The sequence below is a fragment of the Lemur catta genome, chromosome 10 (assembly GCF_020740605.2).
Source record: "Lemur catta isolate mLemCat1 chromosome 10, mLemCat1.pri, whole genome shotgun sequence".
Lineage (NCBI taxonomy): Eukaryota > Metazoa > Chordata > Mammalia > Primates > Lemuridae > Lemur > Lemur catta.
In genome coordinates this window covers 66,068,553-66,084,766 of record NC_059137.1, presented here as the reverse complement: position 1 = coordinate 66,084,766, position 16,214 = coordinate 66,068,553, and the positions used below count along the sequence as shown (strand labels likewise).

The 16,214-nt window shown below is 34.5% G+C and overlaps 1 protein-coding gene across 2 annotated transcripts in view; it reads right to left on the bottom strand.

The window, feature by feature from the left end:
* SMC5 (structural maintenance of chromosomes 5) overlaps positions 1-16,214 on the bottom strand; it is a 98,249-nt gene that overhangs the window by 69,418 nt on the left and 12,617 nt on the right. For both annotated transcript variants that reach the window (XM_045563647.1, XM_045563648.1), the window contains exon 3: positions 9,332-9,384. In XM_045563647.1, the coding sequence (XP_045419603.1) occupies positions 9,332-9,384 (53 nt within the window). The remainder of the gene's footprint in view (positions 1-9,331; positions 9,385-16,214) is intronic.

The window sequence follows — 16,214 nt, the reverse complement described above, 5'->3', positions numbered from 1 at the left end:
AGCATTTCCAGAAATCAAAACTAGCCTATACAGGTAGCCCACAGCTTCCTCACCATGTACTCCATCCACTCTGAACTCAGAGGGGATTACATCACATTGCTGGCTATAAAGGAATATTAAGCAATACAGAATCTGAAAGAAGGGTATTTACTTATTTCTTGCTTTTAGAAGTACTACTGCTCCACACCTGCCATCTATTCATCCATCTTCTTCACTGGGAATCAGCAGCATGTGGTAGAAAGATAAATTATTGGTATCCAATCACTAAACAACAATGATAATCTGTAAATGATGTATATATAGATTATATTGTAATCAGAATACTTCAAACACAGTAAGCTTTTAGGGCTTTAAAATAAGTAGTTTTAAATTTTCATTTTCAGCAGAATGACTAATAAATAAAGTATCCTTATTGATCGTCCTGCTATCAACAACTAAAAATAATAGATAAAATATATCTTCATAAATGAATTCATGAGTTATCATGAAAGTAAGGAATTCTGGCCAAAATCCTAGTGCACGTGGAAACCTGGAATGGAAAAATGAAATTGGCTTTCACCTTGAGGGCAATTGCCCAATCTGGTGACTTTGAGGATTCGTTTTCCTGATCTCCTGGTAGAGGACAAAGACAGACAAAGCCCATAGCTACCCAATGTGGAGAGTCTAATGGAAAACCACACCCAAGGGCTATATACTCAGTGTAAGGTTAAACTAAGAAATATTTCATCACTATCACCACAAGCTGAGAATCACTAATATTGGTGATCTTGAACTGAAAGTATCCAATGATCTCTGAAAGAAGTTAATTATAATTCCCTCTGCAGGAATTTACCTTATCCTCAAAGACTTAGTACAGATAAAGTTCAACGAGAAAGGAGCAGTTTAGTATGAACACACACACCTCCCCCTACCCCCTAAGAAAACAAATCATTAAGGACAAACACAAATAACAGAAAGTAGAATCATAAAGATGAAAAAATGAAAGAGACATGGATAACTGAGTAAGAAAGCCTAATATGTCTAAATGAATTCTAGAAGAACAGGAGGGAGAAAGGGCAGTGGTAATATTTGAAGAGATAATACACAAGAACTTTCCAAAACTCAGAAAACATAGATTTAAAAAGCTCATTAAATACCAAGGGAAATAAATAAAAAACATGATATGAAACTATAAAACAACAACCAAGACATGATTTTAAAAGCACCCTGAGAGAAAGAGAATTACTGTCAAGGAAACTAAGATTAGATTCACATTAACAGACAATAGCATTATACTCTGAAAATGCTGAGAAAAGACCTGTCACAATACAGAACTTTGTATCTAGCAAATACGTCTTTCAAAATTTAGAGCAAAATATCATCATTTTCAGATAAAAACTGAATATTCCAATAGAAGATCCTCATTAAAGGAAATGTTAGAGAATGTCCTTCTGGCAGAAAGAAAGTGATCCCAGAGGGAAGATCAGAAATGCAAGAAGAAATGAAAACCAAGACAAACAGAAATATCTGGGATAATTCTAAACAAACACTGAAAGTATAATTAATATAATTATATTAACAATAATTATGTCTTGGGGAGTTTAAAAAATAAGAGAATTAAAAAGCATGTAAGTTTGGAGAAGTTATCAGAACAAAGTACTCTAAGGTCTTTATTCAGTAGGAACATAAAGATATTAATTAGACTCTAATAAGAATTTTTGTTTAAAATTCTAGTAACCGCTAAAATAAGAGAATGCAAATTTCCAAGACAATAGAGAAGGAAAAATGAAACAAATAAAAATCCAACAAAAGCAAGAAAGAAAATGCTAAACAGTGGGAAAAATAAAAAGCAGAGAAATAGGATGGTAAAAGTAAATTCAAACATATAAATAATTACAGTATTTGTAGGTGGACCATACACTTTATTTGAAAGACTACAGAAAAAAAATAATACCAGCTATGCCAGTTTAAATGAGATTTAAAAAAAAAGGAAATAAATGAATGAGAAAAGATAACCAGGAAAATACTTTTAAAAAAGCTGCTAACTACATTAATTGCAAATGAAGTAGATTTTAAGGTTAAAAACCTCAAAACATAGAAGTTACTACACCAACAATAAGAAGTTCAATTCACCAGAAGGATTAACAATTTGAATCTTAGCTGTAACTAATGATGCCCTGGCAATATATAAAGCAAAAACTGACAGGACAAGGGTAACTAACAAATCTACATAGAGGGATAGTGTAATACACTTTTGTCAGTTATTAAGGAATCTGACAACTGAAATCAACAAAAATACAGAAGAGTTAACATTAATAAACTTGAACTAATGGACAAATATAGAACACTGCAGGTATCAACAGGAGAATACTCATTCTTTCAGCCAAATGAAGAACAATTACAAAAGCCCACTATAAAAAGTAAGCCTCAGCAAATTTCAAAGGATTGGTAACATAAAAACATCTCTATATTTCTACAATTAAGGTAGAAATAAATACTAAAAATATTGTACAAGAAAATCACTAATTAGAATTAGAAATAACTTCTCATAAAGAAAATATTCAGAACTGAAATAAAATATGAACATAAAAAAATATGGCCAGGTGAGGTGGCTCACGCCCATAATCCTAGCACTCTGGGAGGTCAAGGCAGGAGGATCACTTGAACTCAGGAGTTCGAGACCAACCTGAGCAAGAGTGAGACCCTGTCTCTACAAAAAATAGAAAAAATTAGCTGGGCATGGTGGCACAGGCCTGTAGTCCTAGCTACTCTGGAGGCTGAGGCAGGAGAAAAGCTTGAGCCCAGGAGTTTGAGGTTGCAGTGAGCTATGATGACACCACTGCGCTCTAGTCAGGGTGACAGAGTAAGACTGTCTCAAAAAAGAAAAAGAAAATACCAAAATCTGGGAGATGAAGCTAAAGCAATACTAAGGGAGTAATTTTTAATCTTTACTATTTGCATTAGGGAAAACAAAAGACTGAAAATTAATACAATAAACATCCATTTCAAGAAATTAGACAAACAACAAAAGAAACTAAAAGAAAGTTTAAAAAAGAATCAGCAAAGAAAAGAATAGAAATTAATGAAATAGAAAACCGTGATGTAAGACAAAACAACAATGCAAAAATAGTTCATTAAAAAAGACTAACAAAATGGACAGATCAGTTTTTTTCAAGTATAGAGAATAAAAGGACATGAATGAATGAGGGAAATATAACTACAGATGACAAATAAATATATATTATACATAAGATAACAGACATATATAATAAACTCATAAGAGAATATTATTCATGTCAATAAAATTTAAAACTAAGAAAAATGGGAAAATCTTTTAAAAGGTATAAATAACCACATGAACCAAGAAGAAATAGAAAATATAAATAATCCCATTCCTATGAAATCAGTACTTAGGGAAAAAATTAAATCAGTACTTAGAAAGGCCAGTAAGTTTATCCAAACATTCAAACCATAACTACCTTTCACAAAATACAGATGTAAAAGTCCTAAAAAAAAGAGTAGAAAACCAAATCTAGGAATGCATCAAAAAAATTATGACAATATTGTGTTTATTCTAAGAATGCAAAATTGAGCAAACACCAGGAAATTAATTCAATAACTAAAATGACAGGATCAACTCAATAGATGCTGATAAAGTTCATCAGCTATTCATAATTAAAAGCATTCCAAATCAGGAACAGAAGGGAATATCCCCAACCAACTAAAGTCCTACAGCAAATATCTCATTTTACTCCAACCACACTGCCATTCTTCTGTTCCTCAGAAGTAATAAAACTTAATTCCACTTTACAACTTTTGTGGTCTGATTAGACTACTATATTCCCAGATCTTCTTATGATTATTAGCTCTTTTTATATCACTCACTTCTCTGCTCAAAAATAATCTCACAGGCCTTTTCCAAACACTCAATGCAAATTTTAAAAAGCACTCCTTCTCCCAAACCCTGTCAAGGCCAATGATAAACTAAAATTTAATTATGAATTCTTTGTCCTCAATTTACTTGACCTAACAACAGCAGTATCAAACACAGGTGATGAACAACTCCCTCCTCCCTCAAGCCATTCAAAGCAATGGTTTCCAGGTTCTGTATTCTTCTAACTCAGTAGCCAATCTGGTTTCCTTTCCTATGTTCCATCTCTAAAAGCTGCACTGCAGCAGGGTTTAGTTCTTAGACCTCTTCTCTCCTTCATGTATCTCTTCTTCATTGGTAATCTCATCCATCGTAATACTGACAATGTTCCAAATATATTATCTTTAGCCCAGACTTTTCCCTGAATGACAGGTTTATATATCTAACTGCCCATTCAACATTTCTACCTGAATGTCTGCTAAGCATCTCAAACTTTACCATGTTTAACATTTCTAAAATTAGGATGCACATTTCAAACTATCTGTGCTAGTTTAATTGGAAGCTGCATCTTACAAGTGGAGGCATCTTAGTTCAGTGAAATGTGATCTACTCCAAATGAATTTCTGATATTACTTTCCAAATGTCCTGTGGCAGCTTTCTCTACCTCAGTTAATGGAAACTCTACCCTTAAGCATGCCACATATTTTGCAGTACTCCTTGATGCCTCTCCCCTTCTCCCAAATCCAACATGTAATTCATGAGAAAATCTTAAGCTACTAACATCTATTATATTAGTCACTTAACCGATATTCTTGCTTCTGCCTTTGCTCTCTTAAAGTCTATTTTCCATATAGCAACCCAAATAGCCTGGTTAAAATTTAAGTTAGATAATGTCATTCCTCCGCTGAAAACCTGGTGGCTTCCCATTTTATGTAAAATAATTGCCAAGTCCTTACACTGGCTATAGGCTCTATAGTTCTATGGCTATAGGCTCTATGAGCTGGTATTTTCACACTTTACCTTTTATTATACCATTTTCCTCCTTCAATGTGATACAGTCACCCTGGTTACCACTTCAGGGCCTTGGCATTTGCAGACCCCTCTACCTGAAATGTTCTTTCCCAAAATATGTCCATGCTTACTACCTTCTCTTCTTCAGGTCTTTGCTCAAATGCTACCTTCTCAGTGAACTTTCCTGATCACACTATTTAAAAAAATACAAAACTCCACTCTGGCACTCCTATCCTCCTTTCCTGCTTTATTTTTCTACATAGCACTTATCACTACCTAACAAAATATATATTTTACTTATTTAGACAGCTCTCCTCATATCCCTAACTATAAATTCCATGAGGGCAGAGTGCTATATCCCCAATATATAGGTGCTCAATAAATATCTGAAAAATGACTGCATGCTTGAGATTGTTCTAGCCACCATTCTACTCAATGAGTACATGGCCAGTTAACCCATTTGTGTAATAGCAATTATAATTTCAACTAGAGATGAGCTGTTTTACATTTGGTACTCTCAAGGCTACGTGGACCCTGGCAGAAAAAGTGACTATAATGTAATCACTTGGAGTTTGGGGAAAGGAAGCCACCCCCTATGCCAGATTTGGTAAAAGGGCTCTGGTTAATGGCCACTGATTAGATTATTAGAGCTGGTAGCTACTTCATACCAAGTGGTTTAACTCTTTAGATAACTAAGAAAACAATTAGGCCTTGGTGACTGAAAGTACAAAGTCAGGAGTGCTTAATACCTATAGCCATCTGTCCTGGAATTTTAAAACCTGAATGCTAATACTCCTTCTGTCTTTAAGAAATATACCCAGCTTAGTATATTTGTTTCAGTTTTCAACATCTGAGAAGCCATCATTCAATGATACCAAGGCTAACCCAAGAGTATCTGTGACAATTGCTTTTTAAAAACTGAGATATAATTCACATATCATATGATCTATTATTTTAAAGTGTATAATTCAATTTTTTCAATTGTGGTAAAATACACATAACATAGTTTACCATTTTAACCACTGCAGGCATACAGTTCAACAATGGTTTTTATTGTATGCACAAGGCTATGCAACCATCACAACTAATTCCAGAATATTTTCATCATCCCCCCCAAAAAACCCTACCATACCCATTAAGCAGTCACCCAACATTCCCTCTTCCCCTCATACTCCAGTACCCACTAATCTATCCTTTGGGTCTATGGATTTGCCTATTCTGGACATTTCATATAAATAGAATCATATAACATGTGGTCTTTTGTGTCTGGCTTCTTTCACTGAACACAATGTTTTCAAGGTTCACCCATACCGTGGCATATATCAGTATTTCATTCCGTTTTATTGTTAAATAATGTCATTGTACAGATATGACACGTTTTGTTTAGCCATTCAACTGATGGACATTTGGACAGTTGTTTGTAATTTTTCACTATTAAAATTAGGGAAAGCTAATTTTGTGTTAATGAGTAAACATTCTGTATAATACATATTTGTTAAAATAGAATAAATGGGTAAAAGAGTATCTGTATTCTAAATGTTGCTAGATATTGCCAAAGAGAATATACTGATTACACTCCTATGAACAATGCATGACTACCACTTCCTTATACTTTCATATTATTGGGTTTTACCTTTAAATTTTTTTTAAAGTGAGAGGAAAAAAAATCCTCATTATCTTGACTTCCTTGATAATTAGTAAGGTAAAGCTTCTATTTTCTACTTTTTTGGCCATTTATTTTATTTTTGTATTAAATTTCCTTGCTCGTTTTTCTATTAGGTTGTTTATAATTTTTACTGATTTGCATGAGACATTAGAATTTTAGTAATTTTAAGAGTTGAACATATTTTTTGTGCTGAAATGTTTTATCTGTCACTTATTTTTAACCAGGGTATCATTGCTTTTAGCTAGATTTGTGTGCTGCCTAAATTTCCTATCTTATTTTTTATGTTTATTAAGACTTTTGTTCTGCTTAGAAAGGCCTATCTCATTCCCAAGATTTAAAAAACATTCCGTATTTTTTCTGTTATTTCCAAAGTTACATATTTTTTCACTTGGCCTTCAACAGTCTTAAATTTTATTTATGTGTATGGTGTTAGGTAAAGCTCTAAATTTATCTTTTTTAATAAAAGTAACAGCCAATTGTCTCAACACAATTGGAGTAATTTACGCTTGTGATAGCAATACACAGGTTGATTATCCCTAATACAAAAATCAAAACTCTGAAATATTGCAAAATCCAAAACTCCTTGAATGCCAACATGATGATGCTCAAAGGAAATGCTCACTGGAGCGTTTCAGATTTCAGAGTTTGGGATAAGGGAAGCTGAACCAGTAAGTATAATGCAAATATTCCAAAATCCAAGATCTAAAACACTTTTGGTCCCAAGCACTTCAGATAAGGGATATTGAACCTGTAATAAGAATTACATATTTAGTTTCTGCCGCCAGTTCCTGGCATAGAACTCCTAATCCCTTAGAATTTCCTGAGTGACAGGAATGTCTTGTTCTAATGAGGCAACTCTTGGTGGGCTCCTGGATGGAGGGTGGTAACCAAAAAGACAAAGCCATGATTAGAAGCTTGGAACTTGCAGCCCTACCCAGCTCTCATCCCCATCAATCATACCTATAATGCAATGAAGCCTCCATAAAAATCCCTGAACTACACAGGGTTCAGAGAGCTCCCAGGTTGGGGATAACATCCATGTGCCGAGAGAGTGGTACCCCAACTCCATAAGGACAGATGCTCCTGCATTCTAGCCCCTTCCAGACCTTGCTCTATATTTGACTATTCATCTGTATCCTCTGTAGTACCCTTTATATTAATAATAAATGGGTAAACTAAGTGTTTCCTTGAGTTTTGTGAGCCAAATACTTAATCTGAAGGAAGGGATCTCCTGGGAACTCCAATTCATAGCTAGTTGGTCAGAAGTACAGGATATAACCTGAGATTGGCAAATGGCATCTGAAGTGGGGGACAGTCATGTGGGACTGAGCCCATAATCTGTGGGCTCTGCAGTAATGCCAATTAGTGTCAGAACCGAACAGGTGTGGGGGAAAAAAACCCACACACCTGATGTCACAAGTGTTCTATGTAATGCTGAGTTTGAGAACAGCAAAAATAGTTTGGGTTTTCCTATCTCTTACAATACTCCATGCTTAATCAAACTGTCACTTTTACAATAAATGAAGTTCTCACATTTAGATCTGCTCCTAGTTTCTCCATCCTGCTCCTCTCATCTTCTGTACCAATACCATACTAATTACATCAACAGCTTTACAGTATACTTTAACATCTGGTAAGTAAAAATCTTACAATTCTGCTTTTTCAAAATCTCCTTGGGCTTTCTGGAACATTTATTCTTTAAGATAAATTTTAGAATTAACTTGTAAACTTACCCGTTAAGACTCTCATTGGAATTGTATTAAATATATTCATTAATTTGAAAAGGACTGACATGTTAAAAACATTAACTTTATGTTTCTAGGAACATATTATGCTTCTCCATTTATTCAGATTTTGATTTTGTATCCTTCGATAAAATTCTATCATTACATTTTAATAATTGGGCATAATTTTTTATTTATTTTCTTTTTGCTTCCATGTGTCTATTTCTCATCTATACATAAATAAAAAATTTTCCAATAATTTTTAAGTGAAAGATCATTTCCTCATATCCTATTAAGTGAAAGATTATTTCCTCATATCCTATAAAATCAGATAATCTTTAAGAGCTTTTCACCTCAAAAATGCCACAATTTTCCACAAATACTCCCAAAACAACAGTCTCTAAAAATCATCTAAACTGTGTATATTTATGTATAAAAGACTAAAAGTATATACACTGAGGATGGTCAATTGGTTTTATCATAAATACCAACGCTGGTCCATCAAAAATAGCTGCCAAGAGCAGTCAGCTGAGAATATCCATGCTCAATGTTAAAGAATACCATGATGAATTACTGGTATCATAAGAGAGGAAATAAAAAATGGTGACAGAAGTACCAAGTATCTGTCATACATGAGATTCACCAAACTATTAACCGTAGTTATTCCTAGAAGAATTATGGCAAGAAGGCTTTTATTTTCAACTTCATACACTTCCAAACTGTTCTCATTTTTTAAAACAAGCATCACTTTCAAAATCAGCAAAAAACAACAGATACTTTAAATTTGTGGAAAATATCCCTACTTATTAATGAATATTTAATAGTAATAATTCTATTATCTCTGATAAACTTAAAATTTCCTTGAAAATTTTTCCAGAATAAAATTCTTACAATTTAAGTTTTAAAAAATGCATTTTAAAAAAACTTAGCTGTCTGGATAAGCTATTCTTTAAATATTATTTCCAGTATTTATGCCATAATACTATATTAATACTCTTTTCTGGAATCACCAGGATAACATGAACATAAACCAAGAAATTATACAGAAAAAGGGGGTTATATAGCACTTTTAACACTTACAATTCAATTTCAACCATGCCTTTGGAACATCCTCTCTTCACAAAAAACCCAACCTAAACATAAAAAAGAAAAAGTGAGGTGTGTGATGACATTCCCAGGTTAACAATCAGAGCTGTAACAGTCATTATTATATTAGTCAATCAAGAATTTGTTTCAGTAACTACTTGTATGTCCATTCCCATTGCTTTTAAAAGATATCCTTCCCAGATTTGAACCCCTCCATTGTTCCTTCCCACAAATAACAATAATAATATTAGTTAAAATTTATTGAATTCCTATGTGCTAACTAGTTACCCTCTTAACAAACCTCATGACAAAGCCAGTAAGTGGCAGAAAATGGATCTGAACCCAGGAAATCTGGCTCCAGAGCCTGTGTACTTAGCCACTATACTGAACACTCTCAGAGAGAAGAGCAAAAGCCTGTGGGAAAATAGGTCCTGTGGTATAACCACAAAGTGCTATACCAAACCTTCTTACTACCACTGAAGACTTCTACAGTCACACAGATTAAATATTATTATAACAACCACTATATGTTATTATGACAACCACTAATATTATCTATCCTGTTATTAATTAGGATATAACTGTCACCAAGTATCTTTCAAAAAAGAACAAATACAACTTACATAGTAAAATGGACATATTTAAGCTAGTTTCTATATATCTGAGTCTACAAACCCTGGGCCTAAAAAATCAGACTGGATCTTAAATCAGGCTATAAATAAAAAAATACTAAAAAAGGTAGAAAGTACTCCTTGCAAATAATAATCTTTTTCACAGTGGTAATGACAACGATGACAATTACAACCACAACAGCTAACATTTATTAAGCATTGACTATATGCTGTTGTGCTAAGCACTTTACATAAATTTTCTCATTTAACATTCATGACCAAACTTGAAGTATATATATTATTTCCATTTTATAGATGATGAAACTGAGTCCTAAAAAGATGAAAAATCTCAACTCTGCCATATACAAGTTATTTGACGCTGGCCAGGTTACTAAAGCTCTGTTTGTCTGCTCATATAGATAGGGAAACTAATGACTTCTTTGTAGGAGTGCTATCTGCTCATTAGCTTATAACAATCAAAATAGTTCATAACAATGAGAAGAAAAAAAATTAGGAGGCAGTTCTTATTATAAAATATCCATACAGATGGTGCAGAATATGTTTTTGTTAAATTTTTGTATTAGCATTTACACAAAAATACAACATTAAAATATTCTTGCTGAAAACTCGGGCATCCCTAAATACATCTGTGTATAACCGAAGGATTGCAATCTGTCATCTAGGAAACACACTGCACTCCACAGCCTCCCTTAAAAATACTACCACTCAAGGGTAAGAGATGTGTTTTCTTTATGACAAAAATAAACATGAAGGTTGGGAAAAATTGCTAAACCCAATTCATTCCAACCATACAGCCTTCGGAGTACTATCCAACAAATCATGACACAGAGATAGGCATTTAATTAATTATCTGATAATTAAAAAACTATTCATCAGAGAGGGGTCAGAGCAAGATGGCCAAATAGAAACCTCCAGTGATTGCCCCTTCACATGAACATCAAATTCAACAACTACCCAGGCAAGGAAGCACCTTCAGAAGAACCAAAAATTAGGTGAGCAATCACAGAACTTGGTTTTAACATTGTGTCAAGGAAAGAGGCACCGAAGAAGGCAGAAAAGACAGTCTTGCACTGCCTACACCACCCCTCCCCCATTCCCCTGCAGTGCAGCCACCAGGCCAAGAGATAATCTGTGTGTGCCTCAGGGAGGAGAGCGAAGTGATTTTAGGACTTGATTGTGGGACTCTGCACTGGAACTCAGGCCCACCCCATCACAGGAGAACACAGCACAGGGAAGAATTCTGCCTGCACCCACAGAGTGAATATTTAGACCAGCCTGCTAGCCCCATCACAAGGTGGCAAAAAGCAGCCTGAGCCCTGGAATAAATCTGTAAGGCAGTGGCACAAAGGTTTGCAGTCCTTGGGCAATTCTTGCAACTGTGCTGGCAGGGAGTCAGTGGTCTCAGGGTGCACACGACCCAATGAGACACCACCAGCAGCAGCCAAGCCAGTGCCTGTGTCACCCCTTTCCCAATTCCAGGCAGTGTAGCTAAGGGAGAGTCGTCTTTGTTTTGCAACCTGGGTACTGGCTCCGCCACAGTAAAATAAAGTACCATTGCAGACTCCTGAAGCCCCTGAGTGCAAGCCTTTGTTCCAGGAAGGCATTCCTAGACCCACCACGGGTCAGAAGGAAAGATGCTGCCCTGAAGGAAAGGAACAGTCCTGGCAGGATTCACCACCTGCTGACTAAAGAGCCCTTGGGCTCTGAATAAACATCACAAATAGCCAGGCAACAGTCACCATGGGCATTGGGTAAGACTGGGCTGGCTTCAGGTGTGATCTGGTACAGTCCAGAGGCCATGAGGGAGTGTGCTTGTCACTTCTCCCAAAACTCCAGCAGCCTGGCACACAGAGGGAAGTGAGTCAGAGACTTTGCCTATTAATCCAGGGAATTCTCCCCTATCTTACCCAAGTCCATCAAGACAGTAATACTAGCAATCTGTAAGAGTCACAGCATAACTGTGCTTGAGGCACCTCTAGTGCTGAACGGCTGTAAGTGACCAAAGACTTAGATCACAACACTCAATTCCCTTTGAATATCTGGAAGCCTTTTCAAGAAGAACGGATTCAAACAAGTCCAGACCGCGAAGATTAAAATAAATACTGAGCTCTTCAACACCCAGACATTGACGAACATCCACAAGGATCAAGAACATCCAGGAAAACATTACTTCATGAAACAACTAAATAAGGTACCAGTGACCAATCCCAGAGTGACGGAAACATGAGCCTTTCAGACAAAGAATTCAAAATAGCTGTCCTGAGAAGTTCAGTGAACTTCAATAAAACACAAAGAAGGAATCTCAGAAGCCTATCAGAGAAATTTAACAAAGAGACTGAAATTATAAAAAAAAGAACAAGCTGAAATTGTGTAGCTGAAAAACTGACAAACTGACAAATGCATGCCTATCTCAACAGCAGAACTGATAAAGCAAAAGAAAGAATTTGCTAGAAAACAGACTATTTGAAAATATACAGAAAGAAGAGAAAAAAATACGAAAAAATGAATGACGCCTACAAGATCTAGAAAATAGTCTCAAAAGCGCAAATCTAAGACTTACAGGCCTTAAAGAAGAGGTAGAGAGATTGAGATAGAAAATTTATTCAAAGAAATAATAACAGAGAACTTTCCAAACCCAGAAAAAGACAGCAATATTCAGCTACGAGAAGGTTATACAACACCAAGCAGATTTAACCCAAACAAGGCTACATCAGACATTTAAAAACCAAGCTCCCACAGGTCACAGATAAAGAAAAGGTCCTAAGGGAAACAAGAAAAAAGGAAAATATAACATATAAAGGAGCTCCGATATGTCTACCCAGTGGAAACCTTATAGCCCAGAAGAGAATGGCATGACATATTCAAAGTACTGAAGGAAAAAAACTTTAACCCTAGAAAATTATATCCTGCAAAAATATCCTACAAACATGAAGGAGAAATAAAGACTTTCTCAGATAAACAAAAGCTGAAGGATTTCATCAATACCAGACCTGTACTACAAGAAATGCTAAAAGGAGTTCTTCGATACAAAAGAAAAGGACATTAATGAACAATAAGAAATCACTGGAAGGTACACAACTCTCTGGTAACAGTAAGTACACAAATACAGAATTATCATATTGCTGTAACTGCAGGGCACAAAACACACATCTTGAGTAGGAAGACTAGAAGACAAACCTATCAAAATTAACTATAACAATTTTTTAAGAGATAGTATAAAAACATACAGATGGAAACAAAAAGTTAAAAAGCTGGGGAGGATGGAGTTAAAGTGTAGAACTGCTGTTAGATTTCTCTTTGCTTGTTTATTTGCTTGTAAGCAGAGATGTCATATGTTTAAATAATTGATTTAAAATAATTGGTTTGCAAGCCTCATGGTTACCTCAAATCAAAAAACCTACAATACATACACACACACAAAAAAGCAAGAAATTAAAACCCATTACCAGAGAAAATCACTTTTTAGAAGGAAGGAAGGAAGGAGGGAGGTAGGGAGGGAAGGAAAGAAGGAAGGAGGGAGGCAGGGAGGACAAAACAACCAGAAATCAAATAACAACATGGCAGTATTAAGTCTTTACCTATCAATAATGACATTGAATGTGAATGTACTAAACTCTCCAATCAAAAGACACAGAGTGGCTGAACAAAGAAAAAAAATAAGAACCAACTATGTATTGTCTACAAGAAACACACTTCACCTATAAAGACACACATAGATTGAAAACAAAGGGATGGAAAAAGATATTCCATGCAAATGGAAACCAAATGAGAGCAGGAGTAGCTATACTTCTAACAGATAAAATAGATTTCAAGACAAAAACTAAAAAAAGAGAGAAAGAAGGTCATTATGTAATGATAACGGGTCAATTCAGCAAGATGATATAACAATTCTAAATATATATGTTCCCAACACTGGAGCACCCAAATATATAAAAGCAAATATTATTAAAGCTAAAGAGAGAAATAGATCCCAACACATTACTCGTTGGAGAACTCAACCCTCTACTTTCAGCATTGGACAGATTTTCCAGACAGAAAAATCAAAAAAGAAAAACTGAACTTAATACAGGTTCTTCTCAATTCATGAATCATTCTCAAGGATAGATCATATGTCAGCCCACAAAACAAGTCTTAAAAAATTTTTTTTAAAAATTGAAATTGTATCAAGTATTTTCTCTGACCTCATTCGAATAAAACTAGAAATCAATAACAAGAGGAACACTGGAAAATATACAAACACATGGAAATTAAACAATATGTTCCTGAATGACCAGTGGGTCTATGAAGAGATTAAGAAGGAAATTTAAAAATTTCTCAAAACAAATGAAAACAAAAACACACCATATCAAAATCTACAGGACACAGCAAAAGCAGTTAAGAGGAAAATTTATAGCGATAAGTGCCTACATCAAAAAGGTAGAAAAGCTTCAAACAAACAACCTAATGATGCATCTCAAAGAACTCGAAAAACAAAAGCAAACCAAACCCAAAATTACTAGAAGAAATAATACAGATCAGAAAAGAAATAAATGAAACTGAAACCAAAAAAATACAAAAGATCAATAAAACAAAAAGTTACTTTTATAAAAAGATAAAGAAAATTCACACACTTTTACTGGACTAAGAAAAAAAAGAGAGAAAATCCAAATAAATAAAATTAGAAATGAAAAGGAGACATTACAACTGATATTGCAGAAATACATAGGATTATTAGAGACTACTATAAGCAACTATATGCCAATAAATCAGAAAACCTAGAAGAAATGGATAAACTGCTAAACACATACAGTCTGCCAAGACTGAACCAGGAAAAAATCCAAAACCCGAATAAACCAATAAGTAGCAAGATAGAAGCAGTAATAAAAAGTCTCCCATCAAAGAAAAGCCCAGGATGCGATGGTTTCACTGCTAAATTCTATCAAGCATTCAAAGAAGAGCTAATAACAATCCTACTTAAACTATTAATATTCAAAAAAAATCAAAGAGGAGGGAATACTCCCAAACTCATTTTACAAGGCTTGTATCACCCTGATACCCAAACCAGACAAAGACAGAAGAGAAAAAAAGAAACAATAGGCCAGTATTGCTAATGGAACATAGATGCAAAAATCCTCAACAAAATACTAGCAAACTGAATTCAACAATACATTAAAAAGATTATTCATTATGAACAAATGGAATCCATCCCACGGATGTGAGCATGGCTCAACATATGCAAATCAATCAATGTGATACATCATATCAAGAGAACAAAGGACAAAAACCATATGATCATTTCAACTGATGCTGAAAAAAATCAATAAAATTCAAAATCCCTTCATGATAAAAACTCTAAAAAAAATGGGTATAGAAGGAACTTACCTAAACATGATAAAAGCCATATATGACAGACCCATACCTGGTATCATACTGAATGGGGAAAAACTGAAAACCTTGCCTCCATAATTTGGAACAAGACAAGGATATCCACCTTCACCACCATTATTCAATATAATATTGGGAGTTTTAGCTAGAGCAATCAGACATGAGAAAGAAATAAAGGGCATCCAAATTGGAAAATAAGAAGTCAAATTATCTCTGTTTGTAGGAGATATGATCTTATTTATTATCTACAGAAACCTAAAGACTCCACCTAAAAACTATTAGAAGTGATAAACAAATTCAGTAAAGTTGCAGGATATAAAACCAATATACAAAGATCATTAGCATTTCCATATGCCAACAGTAAATAATTTGAAAAAGAAACCAAGAAATAATCTCATTTACAATAGCTACAAATAAAATAGAATACCTAGGAATAAACTTAATAAAAAAAGTGAAAGATCCCTATAATGGAAACTATAACACATTGATGAAAGAAACTGAAGAGGACACAGAAAAACTGAAAGATATGCCATGCTGATAGACTGGAAGAATCAATATTGTTAAGATGTCTATACTACCCAAAGCCATCTATAGATTCAATGCAACCCCATCAAAATACCAACAACATTCTTCACAGAAATAAAAATAATCCTATATGGAACCACAAAAGACTCAGAACAGCCAAAGCCATCCTGAGGAAAAAGAAAACTGGATGAATCACATTACCTAACTTCCAATTATACTAAAGAACTGCAGTAACCAAAACAGCATGGTACTGGTATAAAAACAGACACACAGACCAATGATAGAAAACTCCAAAATAAATCCACATATCTATAGTGAACTTATCTTCAACAAAGGTGCCAAACACATACAGTGAG